This window comes from Aphelocoma coerulescens, chromosome 7 (assembly GCF_041296385.1).
Source record: "Aphelocoma coerulescens isolate FSJ_1873_10779 chromosome 7, UR_Acoe_1.0, whole genome shotgun sequence".
NCBI classification, from domain to species: domain Eukaryota; kingdom Metazoa; phylum Chordata; class Aves; order Passeriformes; family Corvidae; genus Aphelocoma; species Aphelocoma coerulescens.
Genome location: NC_091021.1, coordinates 16,044,342 through 16,064,547, shown reverse-complemented (window position 1 = coordinate 16,064,547; position 20,206 = coordinate 16,044,342). Strand labels below are relative to the sequence as shown.

General features: G+C 36.5%; 1 protein-coding gene across 4 annotated transcripts in view; it reads right to left on the bottom strand.

The window, feature by feature from the left end:
* SESTD1 (SEC14 and spectrin domain containing 1) overlaps positions 1-20,206 on the bottom strand; it is a 54,023-nt gene that overhangs the window by 26,680 nt on the left and 7,137 nt on the right. For all 4 annotated transcript variants that reach the window (XM_069020517.1, XM_069020518.1, XM_069020519.1 and 1 more), the window contains 4 exons: positions 14,933-15,012; positions 11,526-11,634; positions 7,883-7,973; positions 5,795-5,908 (listed from right to left, as the gene is read on the bottom strand). In XM_069020517.1, coding sequence (XP_068876618.1) covers positions 5,795-5,908; positions 7,883-7,973; positions 11,526-11,634; positions 14,933-14,987 — 369 coding nt within the window. In that variant the 5' untranslated portion in view covers positions 14,988-15,012. The remainder of the gene's footprint in view (positions 1-5,794; positions 5,909-7,882; positions 7,974-11,525; positions 11,635-14,932; positions 15,013-20,206) is intronic.

Genomic DNA, 20,206 nt, shown 5'->3' with positions numbered 1-20,206 from the left:
GCAGCTCTCATCCTTGCTCTACTCTAGTCAGTAAACTTGCTCTGTACAATACTGGTCTGCTAAAACATTGTGAAAGCCTTTAAAGAAATAACTCAGTGCTTTGGGAAAAGCAGAAGTGCTGTATTTTATAATAAATTAAAAACAACCTTTGTAAGAACTGTCAAGCAAAAGAAGAAAGACAAAGCTAAAAACATGGACTGCAAAGTCTTGTGCCTTAAGTGCAACATTCTGTTTCTCAGGAGCAAAAATACATGATTTTAACCCGTGCAACATGTATCTCTTGTAATAAAAAAGCTTTAAATACTGTTTGCAGTAAGCTGACCTCTCTATGTCATTTACTGTTTTCTGCAATTTTCATTATCATCTATGAGGAGATAAAGGCAGATGTCAAGATGAGAGAGGAATTCTAGATATTCAACGGGACATGTAAAAGTGCCCCCAAAATGCTAAATACATCCATCTGAACTTTTCTTCTTTCTTGAGGGAAGAAATGAAAAAGTTCTTTAATACAAATGTCACAGAGTCAAACCCAGGAGCTACTTGAAAATCAGATGGTGTAAAATTTCAGTAACAAAGGGTTTTTTTCTGAAGTGTGTAATATCAGAGCAGCCACACTACTAAATCTGAAAAGGAGTAGTTACTTTCCAAAAGAGAACAATATATTTGTCTCTTGAGAATATATAATTTAAACAAGTGTAATCTAAATATGATCTTCATTGCCACAGAACTGTAAAGCAAAGGCTACCTCTTCCTGAGGAGAATAATCCTCCTTTTTGATGCTGAATACTATTTCAATCCATTTGATTAAACACTGAGTAGCATAGGATGTTATTCTTTTAATATGGAACACTAATCGAAACAAAAATCCTTTTCTTTAACATTACACCAAGAAACACAAGTTAAATATTTATCTGGCCAGTGCCATAGAAATCTGTCATACTAGAAACCCAAGAGCAGCTGGCAGAACCCAGATAAACACAAAATGAACTGTCGGCTCCACTGCCAGGAAAGGCATCCTTCACTTGTGGTTTTACCCACTCACTCACCTTACCCTCACCCTCCAGGGCACACAGTAATTAGCACACTCTCATTTTTACATCCCAGAGAAAAGAAAATAGGCAAAGATTCTGGTATTTTTCAACACACTCTTTTTTTGGACAGAATTCAGGATGGGACATAAATGCAAGCTTACATGCTCCAGCTCCACAAAGATGATTCCCTGATTTGTCTAAGAACCCTCTGCCTTCCATGGTAAAATAGCAAGAGATGCATGCAGATAAAGAAAGAGATGCAGTTTGTGTTGGTTTAATACAGCCTGGTTTTTAGCGGGGGCAGGAGATAAACTGCTCGAAACTTCTATGTCTGGCACAGAGCCAATCGCTGAAGGCTCTGATGATGGGCAGGTTACTGGCCCAATTAGACAAGTTGGTAACACCTCTGTGATGACATATTTAAGAAAGGAAAAACTGTAGGAAGTTCTCTTTTTCTTCTCCCGAGGGGTGGTGAGGTGGCTGCTGGGGCCCATCCCAGTGGGAGGCTGCTGGGGGCCACGCAGCCGGGGCCCTCCTGAGGCCGGAGCCACCCGTGCGGTGCTGGCGAGGACCACGTGGCCAGGGCCAGCCGTGCAGTGCAGGCAGGGACCACGTGGCCAGCAGCGAGAGACATGTCAAGCAATTCTCCTGTGCAAAGCCTGAACGAGATCAACCTCTCAGCTGTAACTTACAGACACCAACTTTCTCCCAAGTCAGAGGAAAAAGCAAAGTGAAGACACGTGAGGAAAACCAACATGGTGGCACTGAGGTCTGTGAAAAAAAAGGAGAGGGAAGAGAGCTCCAGGCACCAGAGCTGAGATTCTGCAAGCCTTGGTGAGGACTGTAATACAACAAACTGTTTCCCTATAATTTATGAGGTGCATGGGGCAGGGTGCAGAGATCCACATGCAGCCTGTGAAGAAAAGTAGTCACATTGGAGCCCGTGGATACTGAAAAGCTATAATCTAGTGAGGAACTCAGAGAGAGATGACCCTTGCCTTTAGAGTTAGAGGAAGAAAGCTTTCACTTCCAAACTAGAACAGCTCATCCTTAAAAGACTAAACCCCATGAAGTAAAATGGCCCATGCTGGGCAGTTGTGGGAAGACTGCTTGACCCGTGGGAAGGACTCACGCTATAGCAAGTTCAGGCGGGACTGCTGCTTGTGGAGGTTAAAAGCACACTAGAAATGTTCACAGAGAACTATCTTCCGTGGGAAGGATCCCATGGCACAGCATAAGAAACTCTTTTCCTTAAGCATACTGAAGAAAGATTTTTAAGAAGTGAAATACTGACCAAAACCCCATGTTTTGTTTCCTTGCATGGAGGAGGGAGGGACTGGGAAAGAAAGGTGTTCAGAAAGTTCACTTTGGTTCTCACTACCCTTTTTACTTTTAATTCTGTTAATAATAAATCTTTTTTATACTGTCTAAGTTTTGAACCTGTTTTGCCTTCAAGTGTTTTTTTTTCCAATAATCTTTATCTTAACTCATGAAAATGAACTTTCAATTTCCCCTCCTCTGCTTAGCTATAGCAGAGGAAAATGAGTGAATAGTTTTTCATGGGTACCTGGCAATTAGCCAGCATCAAACCCCAAAACAGCTAAATAAACAATTTTAACTGGAACTCCTATATGCCTTTTTAGGAAAGTCCATGAAAGCTGCAAATTCTGGTGCCTCAGTCTTAAAACACTGAACTGAAAATGGACAAATTAGGTGCTTCCTACAAAGTGTTAGTCATTCTTTATTCTCTGGAGCAATACTCTACTTATTAGCATCATTCTTAAAAGGTAAATTAGAGACTTGAAATTTTCCAGAGCAGATGCTGCAGATGAATGATCATAAGAAATTTCTGACACTGTTTACTAGAGTTAGAGCTGTCACCTGCCACAGTAGAGGTGTGAAGCATTTAGAACTACTCAGACTTTGGACTTCAGGATTACAAAGATCCTTCTGCTATACACTCCAATTTTTTCAACTAACTCCTAGTAGTTTAAAGCCTGATTTTTCCTTTCCCTTTTGCCTTATTTTTATTTTATAAATGCGCTTGATTTCTTATTTCCAAATCCTAAGTGAACTTTTTAAAATTTTGCTCCCTGATTTCCGCAAGGGTAAGAACAGCAAGCACATCCTTTTCTTTCCTGCTCCTGACAAACTGATTTTCAAAGTACTAATCTAATACCTAAATCAGGCTCAGAGATTATTTTTCCTCTAAGTTCCTTAAATGAATGGGATGTATGAAATAACCCCACTAACCTATAGGCAATTTTGCATTGTGTACAAATTTGTACATTTCTTCTATTTTTATGGGTTTTTTTTCTTCCAGTTATGCTCATTGTCCTCACATGAAAAGCTCATGCTCAAATACAACACACATCTACTAAAAGAGTGATTAGTTTCACAACACTATGTAGACTATATTAATAAAAAGCAAAAAGCAACACCTCTCAACTCTCTAAAACACAGAAATTTTTATACTCAAATCCTGCCCTTCAATCTTTTAAAACATTAACCGTATTAAGTATTACAGTATCATATATGCAACATTTCAGCTGAAAGACAGCTTTGTAACAATTAAGACAACTCTCCTCTTATGAAGCATTGCACAGGACCAGATAAAACTGCTTCAATTAGCACATGAACTGGTTGCTAATAAGGGAGGAATAAAGTTACAGAAGAAAGTTCTGCTGGAGGACAAATGGGAATTGTCCTGAGGCAGGTCCAAAACCAACACTAACCAGAAATAAACATATGAACTTTTACTCAGCTGAATCAGCCCACCTCTTTGTACTTATCCACCCAGTACTGCTTGACCTCAGTGCCCACATTTACTTTCAGTGCTTTGCAACTCATCATCACCACATCACGCTCTGAAGCAGAGGATCTCTACCTCTGAACAGAATGGAAGACACTGTGATTAATGGCTTCATATGGTAATATTAAGCAAGGTATTAAGAACAGATCAGGTAGCAGGAAATATGAGGTAGATGTGATGCCCCATTAGAAATCACAGTTACACAGCATTTACTTCAAATAAAATGAGATTACACCCAAGTGATTAAAAATATTTCATATTTTCATTAAAATTTTTAGTTCATAATTGTTTCACTGGTGCAAAACCAATCCTGAATTTTGCTAATAGTTATACAAATCTAACCTGTGATCCAAAACATGATTTGGGTGTTGTTTGTTTTTAGTGCCAGTAATGCAAAACTATGCAGCTGTAGATTTGTGCATGAGTTGGAGCCTTCCATAGCCTTATCAGTGGTCTGCACTCATATTTGGAATAGAGGAAAGACACACTACTGTCTCTGACACAAATATTATTTGCAGGGCAGAGAAGGTGGGTCATTTTTACTGAAAGAGTTTTCCTGACTGCAACCAAGTAACAGAAACCAAAAGGTTTAGTTACATAATTCCAGTGGTCTATGCCAAAAAATGCCAACATAATTACTGGCACAGAACATACTTCATAAAATTACTAAATTAAAGGATTATCATTTAATGACAGTTAGCCAAACCCTAAAGTGAAATAAATAATCCTTTTATTATCACAGTCATGTAAAATTACCCCTGCTTTGTTGATATATTTTCTGTAGGCTTTCTGCTTATTTGTCTAAAAATACATTCTGAGTCATGTTAAAGAAAAACACAAGAAAAATCTTCTAGAGGACTAATTTCCAAACTAGCAGCACCATCATATATACACTAACAACTTTTATATAACATACTTTTGTACTGCAACTTGAAAGACTTCCTGAACTTACCCAAGCACTTTATTTGCAGATGTGTAGATGGGAAAAGTGAGCCTAAATCACACAGTAGAGACTTCTAAAGAGGGGCTTTACCTTTATTACTACTGCTCTCTGGACTCTTGACATTTACCTTACGTTGTGAAAAATCCGTGTGAAACTGAACATTGCAAACTTAAGCCACTTTCTAACCAGTAGCTCTTAAATCATATTTTTGAGTACAGATGGTTAGTTCAGAGGCTTTTCAAATTCTCTTGGATGTGGCTCCAAACAATAGGCTAGTTTATACAAGTGGGCACCACCACACTCATGTTTTTGATTAAAGACACCGTGGGCTGCATGCTACATGCCTGTTGTAGTTCAAACAAGATTAGCTTAAAAAATGAGTGGAAAGTTTGATGAAACAGATATTTTCTAAAAAAAAAAAGAGAAAATTGAGATTTCCATTAACCTCCCAGACAGACAGAACAATGGAACTGCTAAGATTAACGTGTAGTCTCTTGTATACACTCTGCCTCACAACTCACAACAGTGTCAGCTTGTATTTGGCAAGGGATCTATAACCTGTTACTGATGTCAAAGAACTCACAAAATGAGAGAAGATGCGTGCAACAGCAACAAGATGTTTGTTACAGAATGGTTACATACAGAACGGTTACAGCTGATAGTGACACCATACACCATGTATCTCTACACTCTATTAGAGAAGTCATGAAAAATTTCACACTAAACCCTGCACAACAGTTTCTTACTCAAAACACCCACAATATGTATCAAATAGCTTTATTTTCTTGATAAGCAAAGAACTAAATGCCATACATTTCTAAGTTAAGAATATTAAATGAAGATAGTCTCATTAAAAATGGAAAACGTTAAAAAGCCACAGTGGTTTGTTAAGGTTATCCACGAAGCATCTGGAACATAACTATTTTAAAGATACTTTAGTTGTCATCCAGTTGTACCAGAATTTCAGAAACAGTATTTTTGACTGAAGTAGACAAAAGCTCAACATACCTCAAAGCCAAGTCTATCTTTCTCTTTCCAAAAGCAGAAATGTGTAACCTTCTTATCCCAGAACTCATCTGGCTTTACTACACAAACAAGTGACACCTCAGCTGGAACAACATTCTGTAAAACAAATGAAAAAATAAGTAAAACATTCAAGATTAAACCTTCATTTACCACAGAAGTGAGTTCCACTTAGATTTCATCATCTATACAAGAACTTAAAAATTGCAGACAGAAATTGAAGTATACTCCAGCTACATCACATACTTGCTCCATCCTGCATTGTTACAGATTGTGCTAGATTCATAGCAAAGCTGGGTCAGAACTGAGAAGAAAATATAACCTCTTTACTCCCAGTCCTAAGGACAAACCATTAGTCTATGCTGTGTTGGTACAGAAAAATGAATTATTGCCTAGATTTAATTTAATTTATGGTATTTCATTAAAAAGAAGAAGAAATTTTAAAAACAAAGCCTTCCACCAATATTAGGTTCTACGCAGAAGGCAACTGTAATCATAAAGTTAGGAAAAAGTTGTACATGTGTTATCAGATCACATGTCAAGATTATATCCTATTACTTCACTAGTACATACTGCTTAGGCTAGAATGAAAAGGCTGAATATTGACATTTCAACTTATTAATTCATTAAAATACTACCAGAAAAACATTTCTCAGCCTAAATCTACCAAGTTGATTTTATGTTGTCACACTGACTGTAGATCAAGGAACAAAGACTCCTGATTACTCTAAACTTATCAGCTATAGCAATATGTAAAAATTAAATAATCAGAGTAGTGATATAAAGGTGGCACAATCCATGGGATTTCTCTTTAAATGCCTGATTTTATTTATAAAAATTTAATTCAAAAGAAGTTAAAAGAAATCAGCAACAAAAAACTCCAATTCATTCTTGCACCATTTTAATGAATATGCAAAAATTATTTAGAAGTAGACAATATTTTGAACAGAGAAGTGTTTTTGAGAACTACATACAATGAAGCAGACAAATCTCATGTGATCTGCACAAGTGATCAATTCACACAGGAAAATCTTTATTGCTTCCTTCTCAAACTCAAGATACAAATGTGCAAGTCATGTTTCTGCAAGCTTTGCACAAGCAGGACGAATGCTGCCAGGAAGCCAGGCAAATAAGAGCGTGGGCAAAGAGCTGACCTTCCCCACTAGCTGCAGCTCCCACTGAACCTCACAATCACACCGTGGATGAAGCAAAACCCAGTCAAGATCATAACATGAACACAAAGGATTCAAATACTGTAACTCTATTAATAGGAAAACCGTCCTAGTCAAGAATAGGTGAAAGACACCTTGACACACTTCAAAACCCAGAAACAACAATGACCCAGCAGGATTAAAAAAAACAACAACTGGTATTTGACATACTTTCTGACACTTCACTTAAGTCTGAGAGGAAAACTGCTCTGATAAAGAGAAACCATCTGTGCAGTAAGAAAGGCAGTAGTCCAAGTGTTCTAATGCGTTAGAAATGTTGTATCTCACATTTCCTTTGACCACTGAGACCAGAAAATAATCTATACAGCAGAAATAGGACTCTATTGTAAGCACACAGTTCTGAAGAGCTAAAATATTTTTTTAGAATTCTTTTTTATTGGAAATTGTCACTTTTCTTCTCCTACTTTTTACAGTATTCAGAACATAATTAGTGATTGGAACTATGATCCACAACAAAGTCAACTATATCCTATTGCAAAGGAAACCCTGTAGTACAGCATATATTGCATCAAAAAACCTGTTCAGCTGCAGTATCTGTGTCACCTGCAGCCCTGCACACATTCCTACTGCTCATAGCTGGTAATGCCAGGAGCATATTTCTGTATTTTTTTAACTAAAACTCTGTTTTAGAAAAAGGTCTACAACTGTGTGTTCTCAGCATATTAAGAATTTGTCTCTCACTTGAGTGAGCTGTAGCATCTGCTTTTCAGAATTTCTTCCTGCACAGAACTCATCAAAGAACCATATTTTAAGGAAATTACTGCCTCTACAATAACACAGCCATTTGGTTCACATCCATAAAACTGATCAGTCAACTATGATTGTATAAATATTTATTTACCTGCAGCATTAATACAACCGTCTTTACCACGTTCCACTGAGATTTTCTGCCATCCACTATCACAGTGAATCCTCGGGCTTTACACTTCTCACTAGAAGAAGAAAAACACTTAGAAAAACATAAAATTCACTCTAACAAGTGTCATACCACAACTTTGGATTTCAAGCCCCCTGTAAAATGCAACTACATACCTTTTTTCCTTATAGAAACACTGTCTTACAAACCTTAAGTTTACTTATTTATAAATAACTTCCAATTTTAATGCTCCAGCATATTATTAGATATTCCAAACTAAAATTTTTCAGTAGCACTGAAGTATATCTCATAATACAAGTATTTATTTAAACTGTAGCAACCCTGAAAAGGTCTCATAACCATTAAGCTCACAAAATCCTCAGAAAAGAGATCAATTTACAGTGTCATAAGGAAGACAAACGGATGTCAGTTTTCACAAGGTTACTTCTGAATTGGCAAAGATTTAAGGATACATATCACTTTGTGCATGTCCTAACAGGAAACCATCTAAACATGCTTAAATTCTATCCTGAACAAGTAAGCTAGGAACTGCAGTGAAGAAAAGCCTCTACAGGACACAGGCTTTGTGTCCAGATCTACAAGACAGACTATTTTAGACTGCTATCACCTCTTTTTGTTCTAAGAAGGTTTGAGTCTGTGTATACTATGGAAAAAAAAAAACAAACAACCCCCCTCCAGAAAACCACAAAACACACCCCCCCAAAAAAACACCCAAAAAAACCACCCACAAAAACCTGCTGAAAACAGCTGCAAAGCCAAAACCTCAAAGGTGGTGCTGCTCAAATAAAAAATGGCAGAAAATAGCGAAAACTTTCCTCATTCTCTGTGCATTTCCACAGACCTCTCCAGCTCATTTCAAACTGAAGCTGGCATCAAGGTGCTCACAACAATGGCTGGATAATGTTCAGTGGTGGCAGCAACCTCTGGATATCACCAACAGCTGGGAAGTATTACCTTCCAACGACCAGCACAGGACCATCCAGAAGAGGACTTTAAAGTGAGCCCATGTTTCAACATTAGTTAGCACACTAGATATTGTGTCCCAGGTTGAAATTCTTGTGTTGGCAAAGTTATAAGTAAATAAAATCCATGACATTTACATAGGTAGGAAAGCATTACGTAACCTTTCCCAAATCTGCAATCACAAAACAAAGCTACTTCTGTAATCTCCTTATCTTACAAAAAAACAAAGCATGTAACAGTAAGCATTATGTTTCATAAGAAGAAATTAACTGTTATTTATTTCACGTTTAAGCTGAGCTTCATCAGGTATGGGTGGAAGACAAATTCATCTTGGAGTTTAAAAAAAAAAGAGGGAGGAGGGAAGGCACTTTACTGTTCTATTAAGGAAAAAATAATTACAAAGTTGGCTGCCAGTCCATGAATGCTTTTGGTTTTAAGGAACCTCTAAGATCACACACATGATTTTTCTGGAAGCAGTCCAAACATTTAGGCTTCATGAGTGCAATGTTTAATCAAAATCAACTCAAAAGGCACACTACTACTGCTTTTAAGAATAAGGTGAAGAGTGTTACCACAGCATTTTAAGACATGACTTCCTTAGGCTTACTGGAATCTAGCACTATCAGCATCTGCTCCTCTACTATTAAACCTATTAAAAACCCTGAAACCCAACAAAACACACAACCAATCAAATTCAGAAGTGACCTACCACTTCTAGAAAGTTCAGCCAATGCAAATGTTTGTATGCAAGTTAAAATAAAAAATAAAAAGCTTGGTGATTTGAGCCACAATAGAGAGAATATAACAAAGGAAGCAAAGTTTAGTATGAACAGACAACAGCATAACATTGCCACTACTATTCTTCTTCAGTTCTGAACAGACCTCTCCAGAATCTGAGAATTTTAAATTCCATCAAAGAAGGGCATAACAGTAGACTTAAACACTAGGAATAAGTTGTCTGAAGTTTTAGGATGGCTTTACACACATACTCCAAAGAAATTCTACCCAAGACACTTTAAGCAGTTACACCCCTCAAATATGGACACAGCCAGCCATCCACACTAGACTGACGATCTCAAACCAGTTGTAGTTACGTCGTATATCATGCACAACTGAATTAAAAGTTAAACATATTAGGTTACCTTACACAAAGAACTGGGGAAAAAAGTAGTATTAATGTTGCTCGGACAGCTATCTGGGTTTGGGACAATATCCCTCCCCTCAGCCCTCTTTTTCCCAAACATTGTTCAGCAGGTTTCCAGAACAAAAAAGAGAAGTGCTTAGGCCAAAAAGTTTGTATTTCCCACTGAAAAACAACATGCAAACCAAAATGACAATGATTTTTCCATACTGCCACCAGAGAAGAGAGGTCATTTTTTCCACAACTGACAAACAGAACATTAAATGCGGGAACACTGACTTCACTTTCAAACAGATTTCCCAGTTTCTACTGAGTATAAAGAGTGCTTTGGTTCAGCTTTTAGACAGTTATTGTTACACTGATATATGTAAAGACATACATCAGGATGAGACTGTGGAATAATTAATGCTTACTAGAACAAGAATGCCTGCATCTGTTCCGTAAATATGGCCAAATCCTTAAGTCAATGATAGGACTTGTGTGGATGACCATTTGGTATTTCATCCCTTTACAAAAGACAACAAGCTGTTTGAAAAACCCGGAAACTTACACAACTAAAACGTTGTGCAGTATACTCATATACCTACTGATGTTGTACTTTTAATTAATTTGAAATTATTCTTTACTGCTCTCTCACCAATCAGAATTTTTTTAAAATCTTATCTACAAAAACAACCCCAGCACTGGATCCTTTAACTATATTTTATAAACATTTATAGATCACAATATGCAAAGTACACTGGATGTCTTTAGTTATGCCATTTTTGTCCTGTTTCCAGAAGAGAAATTTGAAAAGATACAAAAGCAAGCATTTGTCTGAGAGGCTTCATTTCTTTATAAAGCAGAGGCACAAGAGGAAAAAAAGAATTATGATAAAGAACAATTCCTGGATCTTAAGAAGATAGAGATGCAGGTATCTATGCCAGGACCAAAAACTGTCACTGAAAGCTTGCAGTGGCAAATGCACTGAACTTCAATAACAATGATTTTACAGCAAGCTATGGATGACAGGATACTCAAGCTGTCAATCAGCAAATTTAAGCAGTACCTTAACTTTAAACATGAGTTGCTTGCTAACTTCAGTAAGACTGTGTATTTTTAAACTCAGTGCACACTGAAGCCGTACAAGCTACAAAGCTTAGGCACGTAGCACAGAAAGGGCAATAAGCAATGCTGCCTTTGCAAGCTTAGGAGTTTGATTGGAATGGCTCATTAATTTACTTAGCAATATAAGTGCATGGTCATTAAAAAGAAATTATGAAAAAAGCTATCCCAAGAAAGGAGAACATAAGGACATAAAAGGACATAGACAAGCCTTAGTACATATCCCTTAGCTTATTGGGATGTGTGTTCCTAACTCAGACAGTATCACATTCTAAACAAACATTTATGTAAAATTAATTTGGTATAGAAGAGCAAATAAAATTAAAAACAATAGAAAGATCCCTTTTACAACTGCAAAAGAAACCAACCCAGCTCTGAACAGAATGCCTTCCAAATCACCTTGGTATACTTAGAAGGTAGTCTAGTGTGACACTCAGCTCATCCATACTCGTCTGTTCAAGGCATAATGGAATTGTCAGAATGAGGCCACTTCTCCTGTCCTTCCCTCCTGTTTCAGAAAGAAAAAGTAATTACAAAGTTAATGTGATGATGTTTAAGCAGAAGAAATACTTTGCAGTTAAGTGGTCTCAAACTTCATGATAAAAGCAATCTTTAAATTGCTGCAAAAACCTCAGCTGACATTTCACCTCTCAGCTGTGAAGACTCATGCACCACGTGGATATTTAAAACATCATCAGAGCATAGCCCACATCCACAGCTGTCACAATTTTTCATCTAATACTTTCAATACAAACAATACAACTCAAGTGTTCCAGAAGCATTATTTTTGCATTTCTAGATTACATTACTAAAAAGCATCTCCTAGACCTTCTACACTACCAGCCTATCAGAAACCTAGTCAGCTCCTAAGCTGAGCATGTACCAACTGGAGCTCCTAGAAAAGGAGGACTTTTCTAGTCCAACTGACTACTAAAGGAGGATCTTGTACCACACAGACTGCCCATGGCACATACTCTAAATTGGCAGTTCATTCAAACACAGAACAATTTCCAGACCTACTTACAAACAGCTAACAGTCACCTCATTATTAAGACAAATACTTCCAACCACTTGCCTTAATCTTCATATGCATTTTCAAACCTTTCTCGTAAAAGTTACACAAACAGTAACAGAAACAGTAAATTTTAATATATTATCTATTTTATTAAGGGAAAAAACACAACCACAACACACTTAAGCATATGTAGGAGTCAATTACTAAACAATCTTCTCCATATTTTAGAAAAAACTATACAAGGAGAGCTATAATCACAGGTTTATTTGGGTGAAAATGAAGCAAAGTAAGTTTCCGTAACCTGAGAAAGAACATCTTTGTTCTCAAACTGTTATTCACATGGCTAAAGCAATTTAATTATGCTTTTGCTTCATAAAGTTCTTCAATAGAACTGAAGTTCTATCTAATCAGTAAGAACAACTTTTTACAGAATAGCAACAGCCGTGCAGAAATAAGCGCACAAGCACAGTCATGCTTGCAGACTCATACACACATGTTGACATAATTTGATAAGAATTCTCCCCATCCATGAGGTACAGGCAAGATAATGACAAACACTGTTTACAAAATATATGTTGGAATCTTAATTGCAACAGGCTTTTTATCCTTGATTCCAAAGCTGTGCAAACTCTCTAAATTTGGAGTTTTAAAGATCCCCTGACAGAGATATTTTCCACATTTTCATAAAGGACCTACTGCTTTCAGTGGTCCACTGCAGTAGTTGTGTTCCCCTCCCTTCCTCCTTTCTGGGAGAGAATTGCTGCTGGAAAACAGCAACACATTTTTTAGTAACTGTAATTCTAAACTGAAGAACTGAAGAGTGGTGCTGTGTGAGAAAGGACAAATGCACAGATGCTTCTTGCAGAAACAATCTAAAACAACAGTTATTTACAGACTGTCCACCCTTCTATTTCTGAATGGCAGAAAGCCTGAAAACTGGAGTGAGGAAGCAGAGAAAAAAGACAAATACTTGGATTTAAACAGCATTTGCTGAACTGACTAAACAAAACACAACCCAAATCCCAGAAATATAATCTCCTGACATTTCACAAAAAGACTACAATAATTATCTAAATTATTATTTCACGACAAGTCATCTTGTGTAACAACTAACAGGTTTTTCCCCCAGCTTGTAAACACTGCTTAGGAAAGCAACTGAGAGCATCACAAAAGAAGAAAAAAGAAAAGGAAGTTTTTAGTTCATTTTGCACCAAAGTGGTTGTTCAAGGCTTTTGGTTGACTTAGGAGCTTGCCTTTTCTTCCGTGCTATGTGTAATGACCCATCAACATGAAAGCCACACAGCCATGGATTTCAATTAGAAACCACTGTTTGGCTTCCAGAAAAAGGCAGGATCAACAGTATTTGTACCAATTTAACTCAAAAATGACGAGAGACTTCAGCACTTAAACACTGCAGAACACTTTCCTAAAATATTATTTTTCCAAGTATAGGTGTTTAATCAATAATATATTTTAATTTGTGAGATCATATTGAGTAAAATTGATTTAAAGATACATGATGAACCGTTTTGTGTCTGTCAAGTTCCTTTAGTCACACTGAAGAACACTAAAAAACCCTGTTGCATCAAGCTTCATCATTCATTAAATTAAAGCACCCATTAATACTAAACAATTCCAAAAATATCAAACCTACTTAGAACTACATAGGTCCAAAAGGGTTCCTAGCATTCAAAATGCCATTCAGTAAATTACTTTCCACTAAGAATGTCTGTATTTCAAAATGGAGCAGGCAGCTTTAATAGCAATTTGAAAATGCACTCTAGTTAATGAGAATATCCCCTTACAATATAATGCTGAACAACAACTTACTACACATCTGCTGTTACTATGAAAGAACTGTCCCAGGCTTTAATGTGAGTTGAGTCTTAGGGAGTTGATTGTTTTTAAACAGGAATTGTTAGATTTGCAGTTGCTGGAGACGGTGGGCAAATTCAAAGCAAAATAAATGCTATTAACAAAAAAAAACAGGTTTCCCTTCTCAGGTGACTGGAGCAGGCTAAACTAGACTAGCTAAAAAAATAAACTAAAATAAACTAAATGAGAAGAATATTTATGGCAACACTTGTCAGTTTTTGAAGTTGGCAAGTGTTCTATAAGTTACCTACCTACACTAGATCAGACAATCAAACACCAAGAACTAACACAGCTATCTATGACAGCAGTGAAACCAGCAGGAGAATGTCATTCACCATTTGAAGTATTCCCTTTCCTCTTTTTTTTTTTTTTCCAGGATAGGGAAGAGAAAAAGTTACCTCCAACATAAGATTCAAGAAGTTTTAATAAATACAATGATAATTACAGCCTTCCCTGAAATAACTACTTGGCAGTAATCAAACCATTGCAATGCATGGCTAATTCTGCTTCCACATGTTTCTATGTTGGAGAAAAAACAGGTGAAAAGGAAGGAAAATTTTTCTATGGAAAATCCTGAAAACATTCACTCTGTATTTCTAAAACCACAAAAAAACCCCAAACTAGTAAGGATTATTTTTGGATAGCTACTAAATCATCATTCTCTTACATAAAGACTGAAACTTCCTAACAACTTGGTGGGTTGAGCTACAGGCTACAGCAAAACCAAGTCCTAAACACCAACAGCTTGGCTACTAGATAAAAAGTTCCAGAAATTCTTTTGGAATATGAAAAAGCACTAACCAACAATGCATTTCTGTTAAACATCCAGCAAATACAAATAAGCAACTTAAATATCCCATCCAAATTATGCAGGGAGGAACAGGGAGAAACCAGTTGAGTAAAACTGAAAGCGTACCTGAAAGAAAAGCCAATTTTTTCTTCAGAATGGGTAATATTACTGACGCTTCCATTCTACTTCAGATAATTTTTGCAGCTCTGAAACACAAGAAGTTGAAGTTGTCAAGCATGGGAAATCAATTGCAGTGTTTCCAGTATTAACACTTCTGAATTCTTCTGAAGGAAGCACGGAACACTTTAACCAAAATCCAAGATACCATAAACACTTAAGAAAAAACATCTTTGTAGGTTTTTATCCATACAAATATTTAATTAAAGATTCCTTTCTCCTCATTGGGGGCTAGGAAACAGTCCAACCACCAAAACCAAAGCAGAATCTCAACCAAAGACGTCAAGGTAATTTATATAAAATCCCATTTCCCAACCCTATTAAACTACAATTGATTTACAGGTAGGTCATCTGTTTGCTCATTCAGATGTAAAATAAATGCAAATAAGATTGCACTTTTGCACAGTTTGTCTCATATTACCAAGAATATAATAATTATCTAAATATGTTATGCTACATTTATGTCAGGACACTGCCATTACCCTGTCATTAGCAGGGCTTCAATTGAAGAAAAACATCCAACAGCCTGAATAACTATGTCCTAACTATAACCTATACCTGGAAATGCTTCTCCTTCTTTTGCCTCCTCCTTACCCTCATGCAATTTTTATTGCATTGTGAACCGCGATTCATCGTGATGAAGCTTTTTTGGTTCATTGACAAATCCACGGGATGCCTGAACTGCAACCTCCTCTTCCAGCCTACACGAAGTAGCAACTGGCATCTGCTTGTAACTTTCTGAGGTCATACTTCCACAAATCAATCCAAATAATTAAAAAACCTAATTCTGCACAGAAATACGCAATTCAAGGTATGCGCCAATATCCAGTCAAAATAAAAACAGATCCAAAAAAAATTTTTTTCCATTCCAGGACCAGGGCTTCAGACTGCAACCTGGAATTCTCCCTCTGGATACTTCAGGGTGTACACAGAACTTTTTTCCCTGGCATGGGGGAAGTTAACTGAATAAAAACTACAAATGATATAGGAAAAAAACCCAAAAAAACTCAACAAATCCAAATAGCCTGAGGTAAAATAGTTATTCCTTTTCATGTTAAAAGAATAAGCTTCATAACAAACAAAAAAGGAATTATCATATTATTATAAAACAGAAAAAAACATTTCAATAGCTTTTTACTGTCTCTTCTGGTTCCAATGTGTAATGTGTCACAATGTTCATTCCCACCTCTTATCCCAAAATCTCCATATTGAAGTGTAATTTTTGCCAATTATATAAAATTCACACTTCATGTATTACAGAAGGAAACAAACAACTTTCTGTTCTCTCAGGAAACTGAGTCCCATGACAGCCTGCACTTTGAACAATTACTCAGAAAAGCATTCTCTTAAAGCTTCCTGTATGCTTTAGACAAAAACTTGTAGTTATTTGTTGCATAAAACACTAAATTTGAGAATTACTCAGGCAGCCATTTTTTTCCCTGAAGCCACTCTGTGTACACTTTTAAACTTTGGCAGTTCCCTTTATATTCTTTTTTCCAAGATGTGGAACACATACCTGAATGATTTTTCTCCCTCCTCCCCAAGTTATATTTCCAAATTATTACAAATGCCTCTTTATTATAATCAATGAATGAAGTTCAAACCTACATACAACTTCATTATCTCTGTACTTTCACATAGGAACAAAAGTCTGCATCAGCTTACTGACTCTAGGGAACATGTTTCTCTGCTGTTCTGAAAAGACCTATTTATTTAATATGAAAGCATTGCCTGGCATTCTGCCACAGTAGTGGCACTGTCCATGGATCAAAATAGTTCTTTTATTCAGTATTTCCTGGAACCAAAAGAAGCATTCTGTTCAGAGCGGAGGGAGGTGAGTCAGACCAATGAGAACAACTGCTGATAATTCCAAACACCTAGTCCTTGTTCCAGAAACTCCTGAAGTTTACACTTACCTCAATTCTGTGAGAGCTAGAAGAAAACTCTCACCAGAGCAGGTTTATCAGAACATGTCAGAAAAAAAAAATCTTCACGTTTAAAAAACAGTCTTAAGTGTTAGAATTAAACAGTCTTAGTCTAGAATTAAACTAAATGTCTTTTTTTAATATTGGAAAGTGAAACAATTCCAAGACAGCTGGCATCTACTTTCCAATGGGAGCTACTAAAGGTGTTTTGAAAAGGCACACTGCTTAAAAGCAGGTATAAATGTATTTAGACCCACAAAATATATGTAAAGTGTTCAATTTGTTGGAGGAAGACAAAGTGACAGGTTCTTAAAATTGTTCATCAAGCTTTCAATTTAGCATGAGGAAAGAATGATTTGTTGCTCAATACTGTACCACTACTTAGCTGAAAGAAACAGATTCAGTGTCTATGCATCAATAAAAAACCCATTTGGTTTCATTAAACACAGAAAAGCTACAGAAGAAAAATGAGAGCACTGAAGAGAACAGATTTCACATGAGGAAAGTGAAATACTTCAGGAAGCTGCATTTTATCACTTCCAAATCAAAAGACACAACTTCTATACACTAAAATGTTACAGATATGAAACAAATTAAAGAGGTTAAATGTGTTTGTCGAATTTCAGAAACTATTTGAGTGCTGTATGCCCACCTGCAATCTAGTCTGCCATAATACCATAAAATGCCATATACCAAACTGTAAAACTTGTAGTTCTTTTATTTAACATGCTTCCGGGACACATTCAATGCACATTGAAAAACCTCACTGAGCCTGTTTAGAATGACATAGGCTTTCAGGTTATTAAATCCATATAGCAATGTCAGTCTGCAACAATGTGTTCATTCTTTTGAAGATTTCCACAGGAAGGTGGCGACACTAAATTCACATAATACTTGTATTTAAAATCTAAATATTTGAAAGGCATTCCAGTGATATAGAAAACTCTTTCAATCCCCTTGACAAGCAGAAACTAATACTATTTGTGGAGAAAATTCTCTTACATACAAACTTGGATGAAATACATATACATTAAGGAGAGGATGGTAAGTTGGGGAAATACTGAACAAATAGTTCAAAAAAAGTTACAGAACAGGTAAAAATGCAAACAATACTTCAGGCTACACTCCAACGTGAAATCAAATCACAACTTGGTAGGATGCATACTCTATCATTTCTAGACTCTGGAACTACTGTAAATTACATTGTTTTACTCCACACATCTAACATTTCAGAAGTTCTTCCAAAAACAAAAAACTGAACAAAAACAAACAACCCCCTCCAAACAAACACAAAAAAAAATCCCAACAAAAAAAAAAAAAACACCAAAAATAAAAAAACTCGCACACAGTAAGTACTATATGTAATTCATCAAAGTGCAAAATTTCTGATGAATGGAAAATATCACCTGCATTTTGTGCTACCCATCTTCATTGTCTTCGAATTAAAAAAATTAATAAGAACCAATGTCCAGACACTGTTTAAAACCATTGTAAAAGTCTGTTAAAGATGGGGGAAGAGGGACAAGTTGACTAGACAACTGGAAGTAAGATGTCAGAGAGAAGCTGTCCTGCAAGTAACAGGTGTTTTCTTTCTAAGCAAGACAGTGGAAACTGGTCAAACACATTAACAACCAAAACAAATTCAGGCTTAATGAGAATTAATATTAACACGTTTATTCATGTTTCTTAGACCTGAAAACTTTAATACTCTCACTGCATGGTGCACGGTCTTGAAATGGGTTAGTCTGCATATGAGCATCTGTTGCAAGTTTCAAAGAACGAGTACTTTCTTCATTCCTTTAGCATGTATCTCACAGGAGCATGTAGCTGGTCTGTTAAGCACAGGACTACAAGTAAGAAAAAAAAATCTGGTTTCTATTCCCTGTTCTGCTATGAAATATACATATGGCTTTCAGCAAGTCATTTATCCTTTTTAGTCTCCATTCAGTTCCTCTGTCTTATTCTCTTTTTACAAGAGTATTGTGATGTTTAATTCATTAATGTTTTTGAAGACTTCAGAGATTAGAAGGAGCTCCACAAATCTGCCTATAAATAACCCAGGAGCAGATGGGCAGTTACATTCAAAACTGTAGCAGCTTGCAAGTCCAGGCAGAAACAATAGCACAAATAACAATAGACATTCTGAACTACCCAAGGAAAAAAGCCTCAGATCATACAGAGTGGAAACACTTTTTCTTTTAGATCAACTTTTGAGTTGCAGACCTTCAAAACTAACATCTTGATTCTCTGAAGCCAGCATGCAGGCTTTTTCAGATGCTAACTTCAACCCACAAAGCATTACCCTCCTTTTCCCTGAATCAGCTTAAAACAAGTTCACCTGTTCCACACAGAAATAAAATCCACGTATAAAAGACAGAGAGAAAGCCGAGTATCACCATTATCTATGTAGATTATTATTTCACCTTCCTGTAAAGTTACATTAAAGGTCGTCATCTCTCCCACAGCAAAGTTGTACAAAGAGAGAACACAAATGAAGGCGTCTCCAGAGCTGATGCCCCAGGGTAATTTCTGAAGCACAAACTTGCCCCAAAAATAGAAAAAGGCTGTAAATATTTATTAGTTAATGCTGTCTTCAATTAAAAAGCACCTGCAACTCGGCGACTCAGCTAGACAGTTTCAAAATAACAATAAAACCTGACAGATGAACATCAGCTTACGTATGCAAATGCAGTATTCAGTTTTTACTCTTTAAGGTATTGTGAGCGGCACTAATAAATATTTAACATTAGAGCCTTCAGGAGAAAAGGTAACTCCAGATATTTAAAGAAGATCAAGATTTTTGCTTTTTCAACCACTTTAGTATTTTTAATTTTTTTTACTATCTGCAAAAACTGTCCAGAAAAAAAGTTTCATGCTATGTCTGAAGTTGTAAACAACAAAAATATTCCTGATCTTCTGTAACCTGCTAATTCACACTAAAGAAGTCAGAAAATGAAAAACACAGACTGAGTAATTTCATGAGTATGTAAGCTTCTTTAATTTTAAAGCAAGACGCAACCATACAATGCCATTTCTATTACACATGCACTGTGAGTACTCTAACTCAGCAACTTGCCATGGCAGTTCAATGCCCAGACTGAAAACGTGCTCTGACTTGGGTTAAAGCTGAGGTTAACAGCGTGCTAGGCCATGATCCAAAAGCACATTGTCACAGCCACAACAGATTTAAGCTTGGAAAAATTCCAATTCCATTCCATTGTCACCTGAGGGTTCAAATCCTGTCTTCTAACTAAAGCTAATAACAGACTTCAGAAGAACTCTCTGTTAACTACTTCCT